The 19489-nt window shown below is 38.3% G+C and overlaps 1 protein-coding gene and 2 long non-coding RNA genes across 3 annotated transcripts; 2 read left to right on the top strand and 1 right to left on the bottom strand.

Annotated features, from left to right (window-relative positions):
• Positions 1 to 10267: 10267 nt before the first annotated feature.
• On the bottom strand, positions 10268 to 12755 carry LOC148101924 (uncharacterized). The gene is made up of 4 exons (XR_015719225.1): positions 12548 to 12755; positions 11502 to 11550; positions 11270 to 11333; positions 10268 to 10872 (listed from the first exon to the last, which is right to left on the bottom strand). It is a non-coding gene; the product is annotated as an uncharacterized LOC148101924 (long non-coding RNA).
• A 224-nt stretch (positions 12756 to 12979) lies between these two features.
• LOC148101923 (uncharacterized) lies at positions 12980 to 14480 on the top strand. The gene has a single exon (XM_087842996.1). It carries the CDS (start codon positions 13349 to 13351, stop codon positions 14315 to 14317), a length of 969 nt encoding a protein of 322 aa, XP_087699122.1. The 5' UTR covers positions 12980 to 13348; the 3' UTR covers positions 14318 to 14480.
• A 4223-nt stretch (positions 14481 to 18703) lies between these two features.
• On the top strand, positions 18704 to 19477 carry LOC148101922 (uncharacterized). Its single transcript, XR_015719230.1, has 3 exons — positions 18704 to 18771; positions 18891 to 18966; positions 19376 to 19477. It is a non-coding gene; the product is annotated as an uncharacterized LOC148101922 (long non-coding RNA).
• The last annotated feature ends 12 nt before the right edge of the window (positions 19478 to 19489 follow it).

Below are 19489 nucleotides of genomic sequence, written 5' to 3'. Positions count from 1 at the left end.
TACAATATAATTATCACGTTCGTACAATATAATTATCACGTTCGTACAATATAAATATCACGTTCGTACAATATAAATATCACGTTCGTACAATATAAATATTATATTGTACGAACGTGATAATTATATTGTACGAACGTGATATTTATATTGTACGAACGTGATAATTATATTGTACGAACGTGATAATTATGTATATTGTAATAACGTGATATTATGTTGTTCAAACGTGAAAGGTATATTGTACAAACGTGAAAGGTATATTGTACAAACGTGATAGTATATTGTACAAACGTGAAAAGTATCTTGTTAGAACAATAAACTTTTCACGTTATAACGTGATACACTTGTATTTTTCTTTTGCCTGGGTGGCAGCTCTACGCTTCCGTAATTTTGTGCAACTTTTTTGTATTTACAGTTTTGAGGGATAAGCCTCTTAAATTTCTCTAACTAGAAATATATGTTAAAAAAACAAATGATTTTCAATTTTTTTTGTAGTTTATTGCACTTTTTTGCAATTTATGTAATTACTATGCACTTAATGCAGACATATTATTAAAATCTGGGCTATAATGGTTGTATTGATGTATAGCAACTTGAAATGCTCCCAAAAATGGCACTACAGCATGTAAAAATATAATACAAGCTCTGGCGGACTTGGTTCTATGGTAGGTCTTAAAGGGTTAATGCTCAATCTTTTTACCAGCTTAAGTAAATTATATTGCACAATTTCCTCACCCAATAAAATAATATTTACAACATGAGTTTGCCTTCCATGTTATCTAAAATGTGCAAAAGGATTGTGTGTTTTTAGTTTATTTTGGGGATATGGGATATTGCCCTTAAATTGAACTCATGCTTACAATGACGGGATGTAAGAACAGAATGTTCTGTATGTGTAACTTGGAAAAAAGGGTTTGTAAAGGAGCGCTTGTTGGATTCACTACTTCTGCTCAGAGGTGCTCTTTGGATGGGATACATTTTTATTTATTTTTTTAAAACAGGGTTTGTTTTTTTTCCGGCCCACTGGCCTTCCTCAGGAAGTCAGATGACATCCTTGGAGTTCTTGATTTGTTTTGTTTTCCTTTTTGTTGTTTTTTGTAAATGTGCATATATGTTTCTATATAATGTTAAAGGATTAGTTTGGACCTTTAGAAGTCTGGTTCTGTGAAATAGTGCAGTGTCATCACGCATAATTTAGACTAGTCGCTTGACTATGGAAACATGACTATGATCTCTTGGAAATGTATAGATATCTAAATTTTGATCATTTGGAGGTAAAGCGGACTTCTAAATATCCAAAGTAACCCTTTGGGTCTTAAAAATGATGCTTAACAAACATGTATTAAAACACAAATACACACAAACACAAGCCCCATTTGATTCCTCTTCATTTACCAGGGATACTGTTCTGTACTTCTGCCTGGTTACTGGTTTGGGCTTAGATGCAGCAGGGTATGCATTGCATAATGATGAAGTCTAAATTAACAGTTCATGTGACAGTTCAAGCTCCTTCTTCAAATGCCTGTGTAGATGTGTTAAATGTTCAGGATATAGCAGATGTGTTGTAAATGTTCATTTTTATGCAGTCAAATGGAAAAAAGTGGTCAAAATAGTTTATTTTACTTGTCATTGGAAAGAGTTTGTGCAATACTGCAGAATGTTATCTAGCACAATTTTGTAAAATACATATTTTACTGATTTGTTTGCGTTTTATTACTTCCATACAATTGTGTTTTGAGGTATTTTTAGAAAAATGAAAGTATTAATTACATTTGAGCAAACTTAATTATTTATATTAACAAATGAATATTGTAATGAGTAGCAGTGATAAATACAATGTGTATGTAGGTTAAGTTCATTCCCAATAAAATGAAGTGTAAGATGTTTAACTACATTGCTGTCTGTATTATTGATGAAGTCCTAAATTATCACCTTTAAAGTGGTTGTGCTAATAACATCATGTGCAGTAAGACAGGCATGGAGAAAAGCTCTGACTGGGAGAGGCTGAGAACAAATGACATAGAATAGAATAATCCTTGAATTGTCCCACAAGGGGAAATTTGGATGTAACAATAGCAAGAAAGACACATACGAACAAACAGTACACAAGACACAGAACTGAAACACACACAATTTTTACATATTTACATTAAGAACAATGCTTACTAAAAAACAAAGTACTGTACTGTTATTAAATTAAATACAGATAAGATGCAAACCCAGGTTGTAGTGTGAATCTGAATCAACATTAAGATTTAAGAGTTGGATAGACTGAAGAATTTGGACCGTGGTAGAATATTGAGAACAGTTCACAGGTCACAGTTTTTTGGCTTTTTTAGGTTGTAATTTGTACTCATACTGCTGCTTGGCTAAAGTAGCAGCTAACAGAAAAGGACAAAGGAAATGCTGGAAACAGGCTGAAGATGAGTCGGGGAATCTGTCATATAGCAAGAATATGTCTACAATTCTAAGGTGATCTGTCCCACTGGAGGTCAAATACAGTTTGTCTCATTCACAAGAGGTTCAGGCTGAGTTCTGATCTTTCTTGCTCAAGCCATTTTTAATCTGTGGTAATCCATCAGTATGGTCTGTGTGGTTGCAGGATTTAGCTGGTGGGCTTAGCGGTTTATATTCACTGTGATCAAACATGATGTTCAACAGTAATTCATTTAGTTGATGAAACAGGGAAAAATTCAAATGACATGGACCACCAACTGAAGTATTCATTAAACTCAATGGAACACCAGAACAAGCCAAAGTGTTTAGTCATCAGAAATATGGAGGAGCTGGACAAATACTGAGGTTCAACTTACACTGGAGGTATGAATACACATGTGACATGACACACAGCACAACACATGGCACACTCTGTTAGGTCTGCGCTTCCACAGGCCCCGCTAATTTAGAAACTTATTCTCTTTCACGAAAGCAAGGAAACAAAACGGAACCGGGTTTTACTTGCTTGCAAGGGAAGGCTGGTCGGAACCAGGCTCTTGGAGCTCAACGCTCCTCACCTCTCTCCAACCCAACTTCTTCAATAAGCAGCCTTTTATTTCCATAACACAGTTTACAGTACACACAAGCCCCTCCCATTGTAAAACCCCACTATAGCTCTAAAAGATCAGGCACTATGTGTGTGCATGTGTAAGCACCTGTATGCATGTGCAAGAATGTGTGTGTGTGTGTGTGTGTGTGTGTGTCCTGCTCACTAAAAGGATCATAAAAGCAGGAAGCTTACCACACAAGAAACATATATAAATGCCTATAATAAAAAAAACGTCAGCCTCCCCCACCAACAAATTGGCTGGAGAGGCGGTCAGAGACAAAGGAATGTCTTTGATCCTATAGTTTGAACTAAGACTTACAAATTTAAGTAGCACAATGACAGCATTTAACAATTTGACTCCAACACAGTCTAAAAGAACTTCATCTGCATCTGACAACAATATCAATATAACTCTTTGGAATTCTGTTTCTGATCATCTGGAACTGAGAACATTTTGATACACAGACCATAATGTTCTAGACTTAGAAAAGGATATAGACCCAGAAAATAATTTCTTCTACAACATCAGCAATAACTGCTGCTACTTCACCGATGAACAGTTTAAACACACCATCAACACGAAAAACAAATGATCAATAATCCATTTTAACAGCAGCAGTCTGTATGCCAACTTCAACAATATAAAGGAATATCTAAATGAGTTGACAAATCCACTTGAAATTATTGAAATTTCTGAAACATGGATCAATGCTGAGAAAGGACTGGACTTTGGACTGAGGGATATGATGTGAATTTTGTAAATAGAAGGAACAAAAGTGGAGGGGGAGTAGCTGTGTCTATCTAAAGGAGCTGCTGGATACAATTACTTCAGAAATGTGCAAAATTAAAAAATGGTTTAACAGGAACAAACTATCCCTAAATCTAAGTAAAACTAAATGAATCTTATTTGGGAATTTCCTTAGAAATGCACAAGTGCAGATTCATATAGATGGTGTGGAAATTGAAAAAGTACTTGAACATAAGTTTGTGTGATTATAGATGATAAATTAAACTGGAAGTCTCATATTACAAATATATATATATATATATATATATATATATATATATATATATATATATATATATATATATATATATTACAAATGTTCACTATCATCAATCTTTATATTACAAAAAAGGGCCATAAGGATAATTCATAAATCTGGTTACAGAGATCATGCAAATTCACTATTCTTAAAATCCAAAAATTCACAGATCTGGTTCATTTTCTCACTGCACAGATTATGTATAAAGCAATAAATAACCTGCTTCCTGACAATATTCTGAAACTGTTTTTTAAAGGGGAACAGAGAAACAATTTGAGGGGGGAATTAAATTTAAACTTGTAGTAGTAAAATGTTTATTTTTAAAGATGGGGTTGATTTACTGTCATAAAACAAGCATTTTGTTGCTGTTTCTCCCTCTCATGTTAACTTTGGGCAGACAAACAGGCTGTCTGGTCAATCAAATTTAACTTTCAGTTGATCTCCAGTGATTACCAAGGCAAAAAAACTTGAGATAAAATGATCATAATGCAACATTTTGTTTTATTATGCTGTTAGTGGTTTGTCTTTCAGTGCACTGTTTCCTAGCTGCACTTCCTGCCGGGCTGTAGAAGGTTTGCTATAGAAACTAATAGGGTCAGCTGAATTATGATTATGGTACAAAAGTTCCCTTGTCAGAGGAAACTTTCAATAAATCTGACTTTTGTCCAACAAATTACTATTTTTCATCTGCCTCCATCTCACCCCATCTCTAGCATCCTCCCACCACATCACACCAACCCTCTGTCCTCCTTCATTCACAAACCTCCTCTGAGGTTGTCTTCTTTTACTCCTGCCTGGCAGCTCCATCTTCAACATCCTTTGACAATCCTTCCTCTGCACATGTACAAACAAGCTCAACTTTGCCTCTCTAACTTTGTCTCCAAACCGCTCAACCTGAGCTGTCTATTTACTTGTACTTGCTTATAATCCTGTTTCTCCAGGTCTCTGACAAACAACAATCATAGCATCTTTAAATCTGTAACCTCCACACACCCACACACACACACACACACACGTGGTCACTCTACAGGACATTTAATCTAGGCCGTTAACTTTTAATTTTAGCATGTTGGTGAATTTTAAAGCACAGAGGCTTTCATTTCTGAGAAAACATTTTCTGCTGTTTGACAGCAGCTGTTTGAAAGCTCAGTACGCTCCCTTGTGTTCAGGGCATAGACCCCTGCCTTTCCCTAGATTTACATTTCACCTTACTTTTGCACAGCCTACTTTATCTACTCTATGAATACAGTGTCTACCCTTCTCTTATCCCCCTTTACACTGAAACAATACATGAGAAACATTTCACTGAGACTCTGGATGGGACCTGATATTAAATTGTATCAAGTATGTGATGGTTTATAAGCTAATTTGCATGAAAAATAAAAATTAAAACCACCTGAAGCTGCATCGCTGTATCACTTTAGTAAAAGTTCATGCAAAACCATAGATAGAGGCTGTGCCCTGAAATGAGGCGCCATCTGGTGGTTAAAAGTGGGTCTCAGGCTCAGAAAGGCCCCTGCAAGATTCTGGGTGGAGGCGGGACCTTTAGACAGACAGGCTGTGTGTGAGTACTCTGCTGCAGTCCAGGCTGAAACAGTGGACACTTTCATTTGTCATGTCTGCGAGGTTTGTATTTTTATTTACTGACTGAAAATTAGTTTGTTTACTCCAACGCTTCACTGGCTGATGAGCTGAACAGGTTTTATGCTCGCTTCCACGCTGCAGCAATGAAAACAATGAAAACAACAAACGGCTGGGCGCGCTCTGAGTGCACCAGTGAAGACGATACATTCATCATCACAGAGCATGCCGTGAGGAACACCTTCAGGAGGGTGAACACCAGGAAGGCAGCAGGACCAGATGCAATCCCTGGCCGGGTCCTGAGAGCCTGCGCTGACCAGCTAGCACCGGTGTTCACTGAGATCTTCAACCTTTCGCTGGCCCAAGCAGTGGTTCCAACAGTCCATCATTCTCCCTGTTCCAAAGAAACAACAGCCCGCTTGCCACAATGACTACCGTCCAGTAGCACTGACTTCAATTGTAATGAAGTGTTTTGAAAGACTGATGAGAGATCACATCACTTCCTGCCACCATCGACTCACTTCAGTTTGCTTACCGGACTAATCGTTCCACAGACGATGCCATATCTCACCTGCTCCACACATCCCTGAGTCACCTGGACACTGGCAGAGGGAATTATGTTAGGATGCTGTTCGTGGACTACAGTTCAACACAATGATTCCCTCTAAGCTTTTCACCAAGTTGACGGATCTAGGACTCAGCTCATCACTGTGTCAGTGGATCATCAACTTCCTCACAGACAGACCCCAATCAGTGAGGGTGGGAAAACAAATCTCCATCTCACTCAGCACTGGAGTGCCTCAGGGATGTATTTTAAGCCCCCTGCTGTACTCACTGTACACTTATGACTGTGTAGCCACATCAGACACCACCTCCATTGTCAAGTTTGCTGACGAAACTGTTGTTGTGGGCCTGATCTCCGACAACATTGAGACGGCCTACCTGGAGGAGATTAGGAACCTGGAGACCTGGTGCCAGGAGAATAACCTCCTCCTAAATGTCAGCAAGACTAAGGAGCTGAACGTGGACTTCACTACAAAGCAGGCGAGGAATTACAAGCCCCTCATCATCAGTGGCACGCCAGTGGAGAGAGTGGACAGTTTCCAATACCTGGGTGTCCACATCACTCAGGACCTGTCATGGTCCTGTCACATCAACACCCTGGTTAAGAAAGCCCGTCAACATCTCTTCTTCCTCAGAAGATTTAGAGACTTCCATCTGCCACTGAGGGTGCTCAAGAACTTTTACTCCTGCACCATCGAGAGCGTCCTGAAGGGAAACATCTGCACCTGGTTTGGGAACAGCACCAAGCAGGACAGACGAGACCTGCAAAAAGTGGTGCGCTCGGCCGAATGCATCATTCAATCAGAGCTCCCTGACCTGCTGTCCATCTACACCATAGGTGTCAAACTCTGGCCCGCGGGCCAAATTTGGCCCGCAGCCTAATTACATTTGGCCCGCGAAGCCATACCAATTTACTATCAGAGCTGGCCTACTGGTATTATACAGCTAATGTATATATTGTTTAGTATTAAGCTTTGCTTGTTCCATATTCAGTTTTTCAGCAAAACGTCTTTGAGTCCATAAGAAAAGATTCATTCTTATATCTGGAGGAATAAATATATTTCAATAAATATTAACGTTAGCCCGCGACTTTGTTCCAGTTTTGAATTTTGGCCCACTGTGTATTTGAGTTTGACACCCCTGATCTACACCAAGCGGTGCAAGGCCAAAGCTAGGAAGATTATGATGGACCTCTCCCATCCCAACAATGGACTCTTCTCACTGTTGAGGTCTGGGAAGCGCTTCCGCTCCCTAAGGCCAAAACAGAGAGAATGAGGAGGAGCTTCTTCCCCCAGGCTATTTGGGCCCTGAACCAGGTGTGGGGCTGGACTCTCCCACACACATCACATCACTATAAGACTGGACTCTCACACACATCACATCACCACACGCACTCTGGTTTTTCTTCATGCACACTTCCTATAATTTTTAATCTCTTTCTGCTATTTGCACATTTTTACTGTAAATTTCTAAGTTAAATCTGTAAATTTTGTAATAGCCTGTAAATTGTAAATACTGTAAAACGACTGTCATTTAATGGTCGGGCATTGCGCAGCTACAAGCATTTCACCTCATGTCATACTGTGTATGGTTGTGTGTGTGACAAATAAAATTTGAATTTGATGCACGAGCAGCTGAATACAGGTCAGAACATTGCTGCTTTTCCCATGTATAGAAAATGTTTTTACATCTGTTATATGCAGGTTGTTCTGTGGATTTCTGCTCCTTGCAGTGTTCCTCAGTGGACTGAATGGATCAAGGTACAGTGGTATAAACCAAACTCTGCTGATGTTTCCTCTATTTGTGTGTGCATGCGTCAGATGTTTGCATAGCCTCTGTCTGACACTTTCTATAACCGACCAGCTGTAAAGCAGGAGCTGTCAGCTATTCTCAATGAGCTGTGGAGTTTATGTGTAAATCACATGACACCTGGGATAGACTACACAATCTCTGTTCAGGTGACAAACCTTTTCTAGTTTATTTAACGCCTGCTATGTCTTGTGCTTGTACAAAGACGTGTTCTATGTTTGAACTGCCTAGGGTAGAGCAAGCTTTTTAAGTCAGGGCAGCCTCACGGTGCAGGATCACGCCTCCCAGCCGCTCTTCTCCAATGTTAATGAGAACAAACTGAGAAATGTAACCACTTTCTTTAGTGTGTACTTTCAAACACTCTGAGCTTAAACATTCAGAGTTTGCAGTCATCACTGTAATAAATAGGATTTGTGGGCTCGCAGGTTACATGGCAATCCTGGACAACTATGAGCGGTCTACATTAGCAATAATTAACAGTATCAATGAATTTTATGCATCTTTGTTTTTGTGCAGTGACAGAAAAACAAATAAACTCCCTCTCAGCTTGTTCATGGCCAAAATGGCCACCTCCTGTTTACGTACACAAAATGCTATCAAATTAGTATATATTAAATCATTTTCCTACTTTCATTGACTTGATTTTTTAAATTTGCAACGGTGCTAGTCATGAAAACCAATATATAATTCAAATTCAGAAATTATACCCTTTGAATACCAGTCAGATTACATATTATTACTACATTTTTGGGGGGGAAATGGCAATAAAGTTCACATTTTTTCATGATGAAACATGTTAGGCTTGTCTAAGTACAAACCTTGTTGGAACAATTGAGACAACCTACTGCAACTAGAAAAAGCAAGATGCAAGGCAACAGAGCAGTAGTGCTCCTGAACCCGAGGAGCTTGTTTCTCCAGTCTCAGAACCATCTACTGATGTGGTCCCGACACAGGAGAATCTTGGTCCTCAACCTGAAGAGCTTGATTCTCCTGTCTCAGAACCGCTAGTACTCATCATCAGCGGTGATGCAGTCAGCCTCTCTGACCAGATCATATAGACCAGGGGTAGGCAACTCCAGGCCTCGAGTGCCAATACTGTGCCGATACTGTCCTGCAGGTTTTAGATGTGTCCTTGATCCAACACAGCTGATTCAAATGGCTAAATTACCTCCTCAACATGTCTTGAAGTTCTCCAGGGGGCTGGTAATGAACTAATCAATTGATTCAGGTGTGTTGACCCAGGTTGAGATCTAAAACCTGCAGGACACCGGCCCTCGAGGCCTGGCGTTGCCTACCCCTGATATAGACAGTGCTTGAAGCAGTTATGACCTTCTTGCCATATTGGCAGAATAAATGACCTGGAAGCTGTTGCACTGTCTATACCTGTAAACTCCAGGACACGTTTACAAACAATTTTCGTTGTTATTTGCGCTGCAGCTGCAGGTTAGGATGGAGTTACTGTGTGTGTGTGTGTGTGTGTGTGTGTGTGTGTGTGTGTGTGTGTGTGTGTGTTTACAAGTAGTTTTAAACCTTGTGATCCACAAAACAGCATAACAGTAAAAGAAGAATTGACTGCGTTACAGTCAGTGCGGGAACGGCGGCTTTGCTCGTGCGCGATTCATTTGCAGTTTGGGCGCACGTGAACATCTCCTGCCCTGATAGCGGCTGGAGGAGGACTATCCTCCGCCTGTGAGCGCTTTGGCACGAGCGAGGTGCCCATGGCAGCACCCGCTGCTTGTTGAGAGTAAGAGCAACAAGCGCTTTCACGTCAAAAGTTGTCATAAATAAGCCTCCAATAACACCAGAAAAAGTCGCCAGATTTGTCGCTACACTGTAAAATCGAATTAGTTCCCAGAACTCAAAAAAATTAAGGAAACTCGTTGCCTCAAAAAAATTGAGTAAAGCTTAGCTAAAAATGACTAAATTAGGATAACTTATTTATTTTGAGTACTCTGTACAAGTTCATTTGTTCCCAGAACTCAAGAAAATTGGATCAAGTTTATGTAAGATGACCAAGTTAGGGCAACTTACTCATTTTGAGTACACTGTACGGCCTTGTTAGTTCCCAGAACTCAAAAAAATTAAGGAAACTCGTTGCCTCAAAAAAACTAAGTAAAGCTTACTTAAGATGACTGTTAGGACAACAGCCATCATTGCAAGTCTGCAGTATTAAGAATAACTTGATATTTCTGACTATACAATACTAATTGTTTACTTACTGACAAACATTTCAAGTTCAACTAAATGAAAAAACAATTTGTGGTAACCTGAATGTGATTAAAAATAATTAACAACACTTTTTGTAATGATGTTAAAATCAGCCCAACTTTTATTTTCAAACACAACAAAGTATAACAGCCAACATACTGGACACTGTTCTGCTGAACAACAAACAATTATATTGCCATCATGGTTATAATCTCACAATGAAACAAAGTCTCAGATGTAATTATTCTGAAAATAAGTTTAGGCCTACCTCAAGTTTGTTTTGTACTTACATTACTTATATAATCAAAATAAAATATTTGTTTTTCTGTCACAAGTGCAGTCTCTAATTTAAACAACACATTTGTTTTGCATTCCAACACATGAGCTGGAATGTTGTATTATTTTAAGGATGGCTTGTTTCCAGTCCAGGCATTACTGCCTAAATGACTATCATGGATCGAGGTGATCCAAATGTAGGTGCAGAAGAAAGTCTTTAACTTCCCTTAAGTACAGTGGCAGTGGATGTGGGTTGGAGATGCAATGAGCTTGAACCTGCAGGCGACCATCTTCACTGACCACACCATCTGTGACGGAGGACTCATCTCTCCTGTTGTCCTGCAAGCAAACAATCATATTTTTTGGAACATGAACTGAATTGCTTTCTTAAAACATTTTTTTCTGCATTTGGTATAAAACAGACTCCAATTTACACAATCTCAGGCACCCTCCCCACCAGAGAGGTGACATTCAATGTCCCACTGTCAGTCTGGATAGCTGTGACCACCACCCAACACACAATAATGTCATGAAAGCATCATTTTAAAAAGGGCTATGCAAACATGGCCAATAACTTTCATTCTAATGATGTGCAAAATGATTTGGGCACAAAACAAATTTTGCTGTTAGAAAACTTGCAGACGTCACTATATACAGTGTAGACCCTCTAAACTAAGTTTGGGGGATGTGATCTTTCAAGAAATGCAGACCAAACTGTTGTTGTTTGTTTACTTACACAGCATGTCTTGTAGAATTAACTGGAGTCAACAGCAACAGCATAGTGCGGTCATATCTCAAGTCTAATAACAGAAGACAGGAAAAGATCAGTAAAGAAACAACTTCCCCAAACCAAAGCACAAATAAAACAATAAGTAAAACAGGCTGATCTAAAGTATGATTAAAGTTCAGCCTGATTAATATAAATGTCACTGACAGTTGCTAATATATTGGAAAACCAAAATACTTACCACTGAGTTGATGTCTTTCTGTCCAACAGCAGGAGTGCTGGTCCCGAGCCTCAAAGACAGTAAGAAGCAAGCAGAGGGAGAAAAAGCAGAACATTTTTCAGAAACTGATTTGATCCTTAATGGCTGTGCAATTATTGTAACATAGAGTTTGCTTATGTTGTTAAATAAAGGCTAGATTTGACATTAATAGATGCCACAGATGTTCAAAAGCTGCCACAAAGCATGAAAAAATGGATATCTCTGAAAACGTTGGAGCATTTTTACAAATATGTGATGTCTTGATAAATTGAGCATATATTTGAACTTTACACATCTACATTGTCGCCTGAAAATATCTTAAAAGTTTATTTTGTGACCCAGAAAAAGTAATAAGTTTTTTAGCCGTGCTCCTCCGCCATTGCCTACAAATGGATCCGCCTTTTCCCCAGACTACCCTTTCTGGGTCACAAAATAACCTTTTAAGATATTTTCAGGCAAGAATGTAGCCGTGTAATGCTCAAATATCTACTTAATTTATCAAAATATCACATATTTGCAAAAGTGCTTCCACATTTTCGGAGAGCTCTGTTATCCACCAGCGGGATAGCTGACCGGGAGGTCAAGGCTCAGAGTCCGCGAGCACAGCTAACTCATGGCTTATTCTTTTCAATCCCCCTGCACTCTTTTGCTACTCAGGTTAAACATGATATATATATATATATATATATATATATATATATATATATATATATATATATATATATATATAGTTAGTTATGGCTATGGATTGAAAATACCCCCCACACCCCACCCCTAATGGCTGCACCTCCCGAAGAATTTTGTCTGGGCCTTTATTTCACTTTTTTATTTCAAACAATCAACAGAAAATTTCACAGACATAGTTTTATGTAAGGTTTTTAAGGCTGTGGTGTTAATTTTTAAGTAACATGAGCCCAGCGGCAGCAGCAACGCTAGGCTAACACTAACTAGCTAGCAAGATTATAAACCTGGTGCTAAACTAAGAGAAGCCACAAAATCAGTTTGAATAAGAGTAAACATTTACTCACCAAGTCAGTGTATCAGGTAAAGATTCACAGCAATGAAAACAATAATATCTTGAGCTGACGCTTTTCCAGGTTTGCTCAACATACTCCATAACAAATGCTGGCACCATAAACATGCGGACTGATCCAAGAGGGAGGAGAACGGTAGTGACGGGGCATTTTCAAAACACACCTTTCATCCTTCCGCACTGAGAAACAAAACGTCCATCTTACTTAGTTTCTCTAAGTTAAGACAACTCAAATAAATTGAGTTTATCAGCATTTTTGCATAAAAAGTACTGGCAACTTATTTAAATCGAGTTATGATAACAAATTGATAAAAACTGAGTTCAGCCTATTTAATATTTTTAATTAAACACAATATTACATTTTACAGTAGTCGCTTTTTAGAAAAAAAAACCGACGCTAAGGGGGTTTGAAAACTCCCTAATATAGCGACAAAATCGCTAAGTTGGCAACACTGTTTTCAGGGTATTTAAAAAAATTCAAAACAAAACAAAACAAAACCGTGCATCTCAATGGGCATTCTCTGAGCATGCGCAGAATTACGCACAGCTGTCCTGTGATCCTGTGATCGAACAAAGGATCAAAGGCTCAAAGAGCACTGACGTCAAATTCGCGGCCACAAAAGTCCTTAAATACCCCCTCTTCACCTTCGCAAACACAGTTTTACTTGGAACATTTTCGGAAACAGCGAGTTGTGTTTTGCAAACCAGAAACCTTTCAGAAAGGGACTATTTTTAAACTTAAACAATTAAGCAAACATTTTTTCTTGTCGACACTTTGCATTAAACCTTTAAAGAAATGTCACACGAAACATTTAATAATTCACAGTCTGACAGAGAGATTCGAGAGGAATCACAAAGACTGTATGGGTTGATGGAGAGAGAAATACCTGACCCTATGGAGCTTCAAATGAAAATACAAGAACTCCAGTTGGAGTTGAGCACCCTAAAGTGCAAAAAGAATTATTATAAAGATCATTTCCATCAGTCAAGAGATAAGCTTAAAAACATGAAGGCTCAGTTGTCTCAGATTGAAAGTGAGAGAAACGAGCAAAAGAAAGAGAACACAGATCTCAAGGACTCTTTAGAGAGACTTGAGCAGCAAGTGGGAGAAGCTCACCATAAAACAATAAAAAAAGAAGAGATAATAGAAAAACAACATAGGGAAATATTTCAGAAGACAGAACTCACAGTTGAGCTGAAAAGAGAAATTTGTACTCTTCAGCGTCAGGGGAGACAGGCACTGGATGAAAAACAGTCACAGGTGGAATCTCTGGAGGCTAAAATGCAGGAGCAGGTAAGCACAATTCAGAGGATGCACCATGACTTTAAAGAGAAAGAAGAATATCTCCTTAAAGAGAACAGCAGCATTGCTGCTGAGATAAAAAAATTAAAAACAGAGAACACAAATCTCAAGAAACATTTAGAAAATCTTGAGTATCAAGAAAAGACAACAGAAAGTCTGACACTACAAATATTTCTGCTGGAAGAAAAAGTCAAAAAGCAGAATTTCAAACTTGTTCATAAACAAGATCTCATAGATGAACTTTATGAACATCTTAACACGAAAAGAGAAATAATTAATAATCTTAAGGATGAGCTGACAAGGGAGGAGGAAGAAAAAGTATTAGCTGCTGTTCACAACATCACTGGTGAACCTCTGCAGCAGGAGAGTCTTGCTCATGAACTTGAGGGGCTTGTTTCTCCTGTCTCAGAACCATCTCCTGATGTGGTCCCGACACAGGACAATCTTGGTCTTCAACCTTAAGAGCTTGATTCTCCTGTCTCAGAACCATCTCCTGACGTGGTTCCGACTAGTAGTGGTTCATGGCGTCATGGTGCCAAACGCCTACTTAAAATAGGTTTAGGTGTTGCCGCAGTAGGCCTTATTATACCTGCAGCTTACTGGGGCTTTTCAATGCTTTACAGTGATTGCCTTTTTAACTCTGCCTATAGCCTCCTTGAGCCATATTGCTACCTTAGTGATGGATTAGTTCCCCTTTAAAGACTAGTAATGATGGACTGCTTTTCATCCACAGTCCAGAAAACCATACGTTGTTCATGTTAGACAACATGAGCAACATTTAGCTAACTCGTGCTCTCATTTTTCTTTTCTTTTGCCTCTCACCCCCAACCAGTCGTGACAGATGGCTGCCCCTTCCTGAGCCTGGTTCTGTCAAAGGTTTCTTCCTGTTAAAAGGGAGTTTTTCCTTTCCACCGTGCCTAGTGCTTGCTCACAGGGGATCATTTGATTGTTGAGGTTTAATTTGCTTGAACTAAAAAAGTTCAACATTCTGGTGAGGGGTTCACATAGTAGGGAGCACTACAAAAGCTACAAATCTTTTAAAAAGATTTGTTAGCGGCAAATAAAAATAAAGAAAACAATTTTTGAAAAACATCTCTTACGGCTCTGTTTATTTGCTTAAATGAACACTTGTATTTTTTGTCATAGAAGAATATACATTGTCTTAAGTAAGTTTAATAATTTTAAATTTAGCCCTGTCACGGTTCTGGGTCAGTTTGACCCAGTACTTTGAGTTGTTATGTTTTGGTGTGTTTTTGCATTATGGATTGTTTTCTTATTCTCTTGTGGTGCTTTTGTTGGTTATGATGATGATGATGATGATGATGATTATTATTATTATTATTATTAATAATCCATGTTTTAGTTATTCTTGTTTAGGGATTAGTTCTTAGGTTTTGTGTTCTCGTGTTTATTGCTGGTTTAGTTCAGTGTCTAGTCTGTCTCTCTCTGTCCAGTCCGTGTCTTAGTTTAGTGTGTATTGTTTCCTGTTTTATTTTGAAGGATTGTGTCTTATGTCAGTGTGTCCAGCTTTGATCCCCTGACTCGTTAGCCCCAATCTCTCCCAGCTGTGTCTCCCTCCTGTTTTCCATTCCCTGATTACTTCCCTGTGTATATTAGCCCTGTGTTTGCCCTTGCTCAGTGTTGCGTCGTACCATCGGGTTATACTTGTGTGTTTTCGTGTTCAGTATTTTTGTGTTCAGTTCATGATTTGTTTTCTCCAGCAATGAAGTTGAGGTTTTGAGTTACAATTCTGTGTTCGAGTCCTGCATTTGGATCCTCATCTCCGCCTGCCCGCACACATAGCCCTGACATTACCAGCATAGAAGCATTCACAGTCATTACACTGTTTGTACACCATATGTGAAAAAAAGAAGAAAAACAGAAAGCCAAATTAGAAATACCTCTAAGCAGTAGAAGGTTGTTGACAGTAGCAAGCTACAGGTCTATCAATATCTTACTGTTTAACTTTTGTGTTAACTAGATTGATATTAATGAAGTCAAGGTTAAGTTCGTTTTTAAATTTTAGTAATGGTGGTTTCAACATATTTTCAATGCACTGATAGGTGATCCAGAAGTAGAGGAGTCATCAGTGAATAATGAAACTGGAGATGTCACTTCTAGAGCAAGACATCTGACTTAAGTCTAATGAACCACGTGCCATTCATTTCTCTTAAAATTTTATCACAGTAGTTCATTAAAGAAAACACGAGAGTGCGAGATCAGAGAGAATATGAACTTAGATTAAATAAATGAATCCAATAAGACAGAAAACATTTTAAAGTCTCATTGTACTGTTTTTTGCATCGCACAGTTACTTTTTTGTGACGCAATCGTGAGTAACTGTGCGTTACAATACAATATTATATGAGGTAATTTTTAAAAAGTAGAACGATACAGTCCTTTTGAGTTACAGAATCGGAACGCTTTTCTTGGTTCCGGTCGTACGGACGTTTTAGAGTGCAACACAAAGGAGTCACGCTTGCAAGATATCAACACTGACAGTTGGTACAGGTTTTTGTGTGTTTGCTGTTAAGCAGTGGAGTAAGCAGTGGAGTAAACCATGGAGGTCCTGGGAGGACAGTTTAGCGACATGACTCCACAGGAGCTGGCGGCTCCTGTCAACACCGTCGCTGTGAGTATGAAGACTGGAAAGGACCGAAAGTGTAGCAGCACGAGCACAGAGATGCTAACGCTAGCGTGGAGGCTGTTAGCTCATAGAGATGCAGAGTGAAGGGGAACGTCCTGTGTCCCAGTTTGTTGTTTCTGACAGATATTTTTTCTAGTGTACAATTTGGAGAAAGTGCATAAGTATGTACACAGTTTGAATAGTTTTCGCGTTATGAATAAAAACGGACTTGTTGTTTATTTGCTCTTTTTCCCTTTTTAACAGGAAAAATGGAAGTTGTTACCAGCCTTCCTGAAGGTAACAGAACACACCAGCCCTTACACACTTTTACTAAATTTTAATGCTGCTTGATTAAAATATGTTTAAAGTATGGTAGAAACTATAATAGTGTGCTGTCATGTTTATAAAAACAGTTTGAGGTGATCTGAGCTCTGTGAGATGGTGCGTTACCCTGCTGGAAGCAGCCATACTGTGGTCAGCACCAATCCTCAGCAAGCCTTGGTGTTTAAATGGTGCTTAGTCAACTGGGGACTGAAGTGTGAGAAGATAATGTCCCCCAACCAGCAGCCCCATGCTTTCATGATGTTCACACCAAATTCTGAAATCAAAACTCATTAGACCAGAAAACCTTTTTCCAATCTTATATTGCTGAGTCTGTGCAAAATGTAGCCTCAGTTTCGTGTAGTGGTGTAGTAGTAATTTGACTTACTGTTGCCTTCCTATCACTCCAAAGCAGTCAAACAATAACAATGACATGTTTATTTAAATAGTACAGGTCATTACATAGAATAGAATAGAATTCAACTTTATTGTCACTGCACATGTCACAGGTACAAGGCAACGAAATGCAGTTTGCATCCATCAAGAAGTGCTTTAGCCATAATATAGATGTATTACAAATATTTATTAGAAATAATATAGATATGTATGTATATTACAGAAATGGATCTATTATGGTATGTCATAATGTACACGGTATGAAGGTATGTTATGAATATGCTATAACTATAAATATGTACAGGCTGTAGTGAGTACAAGCTATGTACAGGCTATGAACAGGATATAAATATGAAAATCTATACAGAAATATGAAATTAAAAAAACTATACAGAAATATGAGATATACAGCTATACAGAAATTTTACATATTTTACAGAATGATTATTTATACAGAATTACATGACAGCTGAAAAAAACCCTTTGTAGGTTTATGATGTCTTAAGGCATTAAAAACAATTAAATAAAACAACAGCATCTATTAGCTGTGGGCCTGTGCGGCTAAAAAGGTTTTGAGTCTGTTTTTCAATGTACACAGAGATGTAACTGATCCTAGGTCAGCAGCCTGCTCCAAGGAACAGAGCCAGAATATCTGAAAGTACCCTCAACACACTAAGATACGATTTTGAGAACAGATCTGAAACTGATGACCTGAGATGTCTGTACTGGGTACCAAATCATCAAAAGCTTTGTGATTTCTGTGTACCTGTAAGGATTCCAAGGCTAGATTTTAAATGAGTAAGGGAAATCCAACTGATAATTTGGGGAGTCCTGAAACTAGAGCGCTGCAATAAACTAACCTCCCCTGATGTCCAATTTCTCACAGTCAGTTTGAGATAGGGATTTTCTAATCTTATATTTTTTAAGTTACATAAAGCAGTTTTGGTAAGCTTATTGATGTGGTTATCTGGTCATTTTTCTTCTGATTCCTTAGCAAGATATTTTTGGCCAAAGAAATACATTTAGTAAAAAGTGAAACATTTGAGTCCAGTATGGCCATGAAATAATGAAATATTGCCATAATGACCAAATATACCGCGTACAGCGTGTCTTGTTCTGAGTCCAGTATGGCCATGAAATAATGAAATATTGCCATAATGACCAAATATACCGCGTACAGCGTGTCTTGTTCTTTTACCCTGTCAAAGTTTTAAGTCATGGACCTTCTTTAAATTACTTTTCTTTGTCATCAAATATCAAAGTATCCTCCTGTGTGATGATGACAGAACAGTTGGTGGGTCTACATCTGTGTGAGTAATATTATTTGGGAGAGTAAACATGTATATCATGTGTGTTTTGCAGGTGAAAGGTTTGGTAAAGCAGCACATCGACTCATTCAACTATTTCATTAATGTAGAGGTAAAACACGAGCATGTCTTTGTCTGTTGCTGCTTTTTCATGTACATTTGGATTTTGAGCATCAATGTCTCATTTGTTCTTCTTCTAGATCAAAAAAAATTATGAAGGCAAATGAGAAAATCACAAGTGATGCTGATCCAATGTGGTACCTCAAGTAAGTCACTGTGTGCATCCACCATCACTGACTTTAACACTGCAGACATGCACAACAAGTTGTTTTTTTGTTTTGTTTTTTATTAAAAGAGGAAATAATGGATTTTTAAATATTTGCAGATACCTCAATATCTATGTTGGCATGCCGGATGTGGAAGAAAGCTTCAATGTGACCAGACCAGTCTCTCCCCACGAGGTGAGAGTAGCATGTGTTTCTGCTGTTAAATATGAACCATTGTTTACTGTGGTTTAATTAAAGTTGAATAAAGCCTTTGAGTAATCAAAAACACAGCTTTAAATGAGTTAAAATAATAATAATAATAATAATATATATATATATATATATATATATATATATATATATATATATATATATATATCATTACACATTAATTCTCTACACTTTGGACAGATAATCACACATTAAATACAGAGGGAACATGTCTCACTCAGGCATCTCTAGACTCAGCTAGCATTTAGTTGTAGCCCTCAGAGGTATTTCTTAATTAATTATTTTTGTTACTTATATTTGAGTGCCTACACCTCCAATACTTTCCTTTAAAGATGATGAGATATAGCTGAGAGTCATCTGTTTCATCCCAAAGTGTCGTCTCAGAGATATGACCTACTCTGCGCCCATCACAGTGGATATAGAGTACACCCGTGGCAGTCAGAGGATAATTCGCAATGCGCTGCCCATTGGAAGGTATCTTTTTTTT

This window comes from Neolamprologus brichardi, chromosome 7, assembly GCF_056152115.1.
Source record: "Neolamprologus brichardi isolate AB-2024 chromosome 7, ASM5615211v1, whole genome shotgun sequence".
NCBI lineage: Eukaryota > Metazoa > Chordata > Actinopteri > Cichliformes > Cichlidae > Neolamprologus > Neolamprologus brichardi.
Note: the sequence above shows the minus strand (reverse complement) of the source record. Positions and strands in the feature narration are given on the sequence as shown.

Excerpts from the sequence above, each read along its gene's own strand:
- LOC148101923 (XM_087842996.1), top strand. The coding sequence starts at position 13,349 with ATGTCACACGAAACATTTAATAATTCACAGTCTGACAGAGAGATTCGA.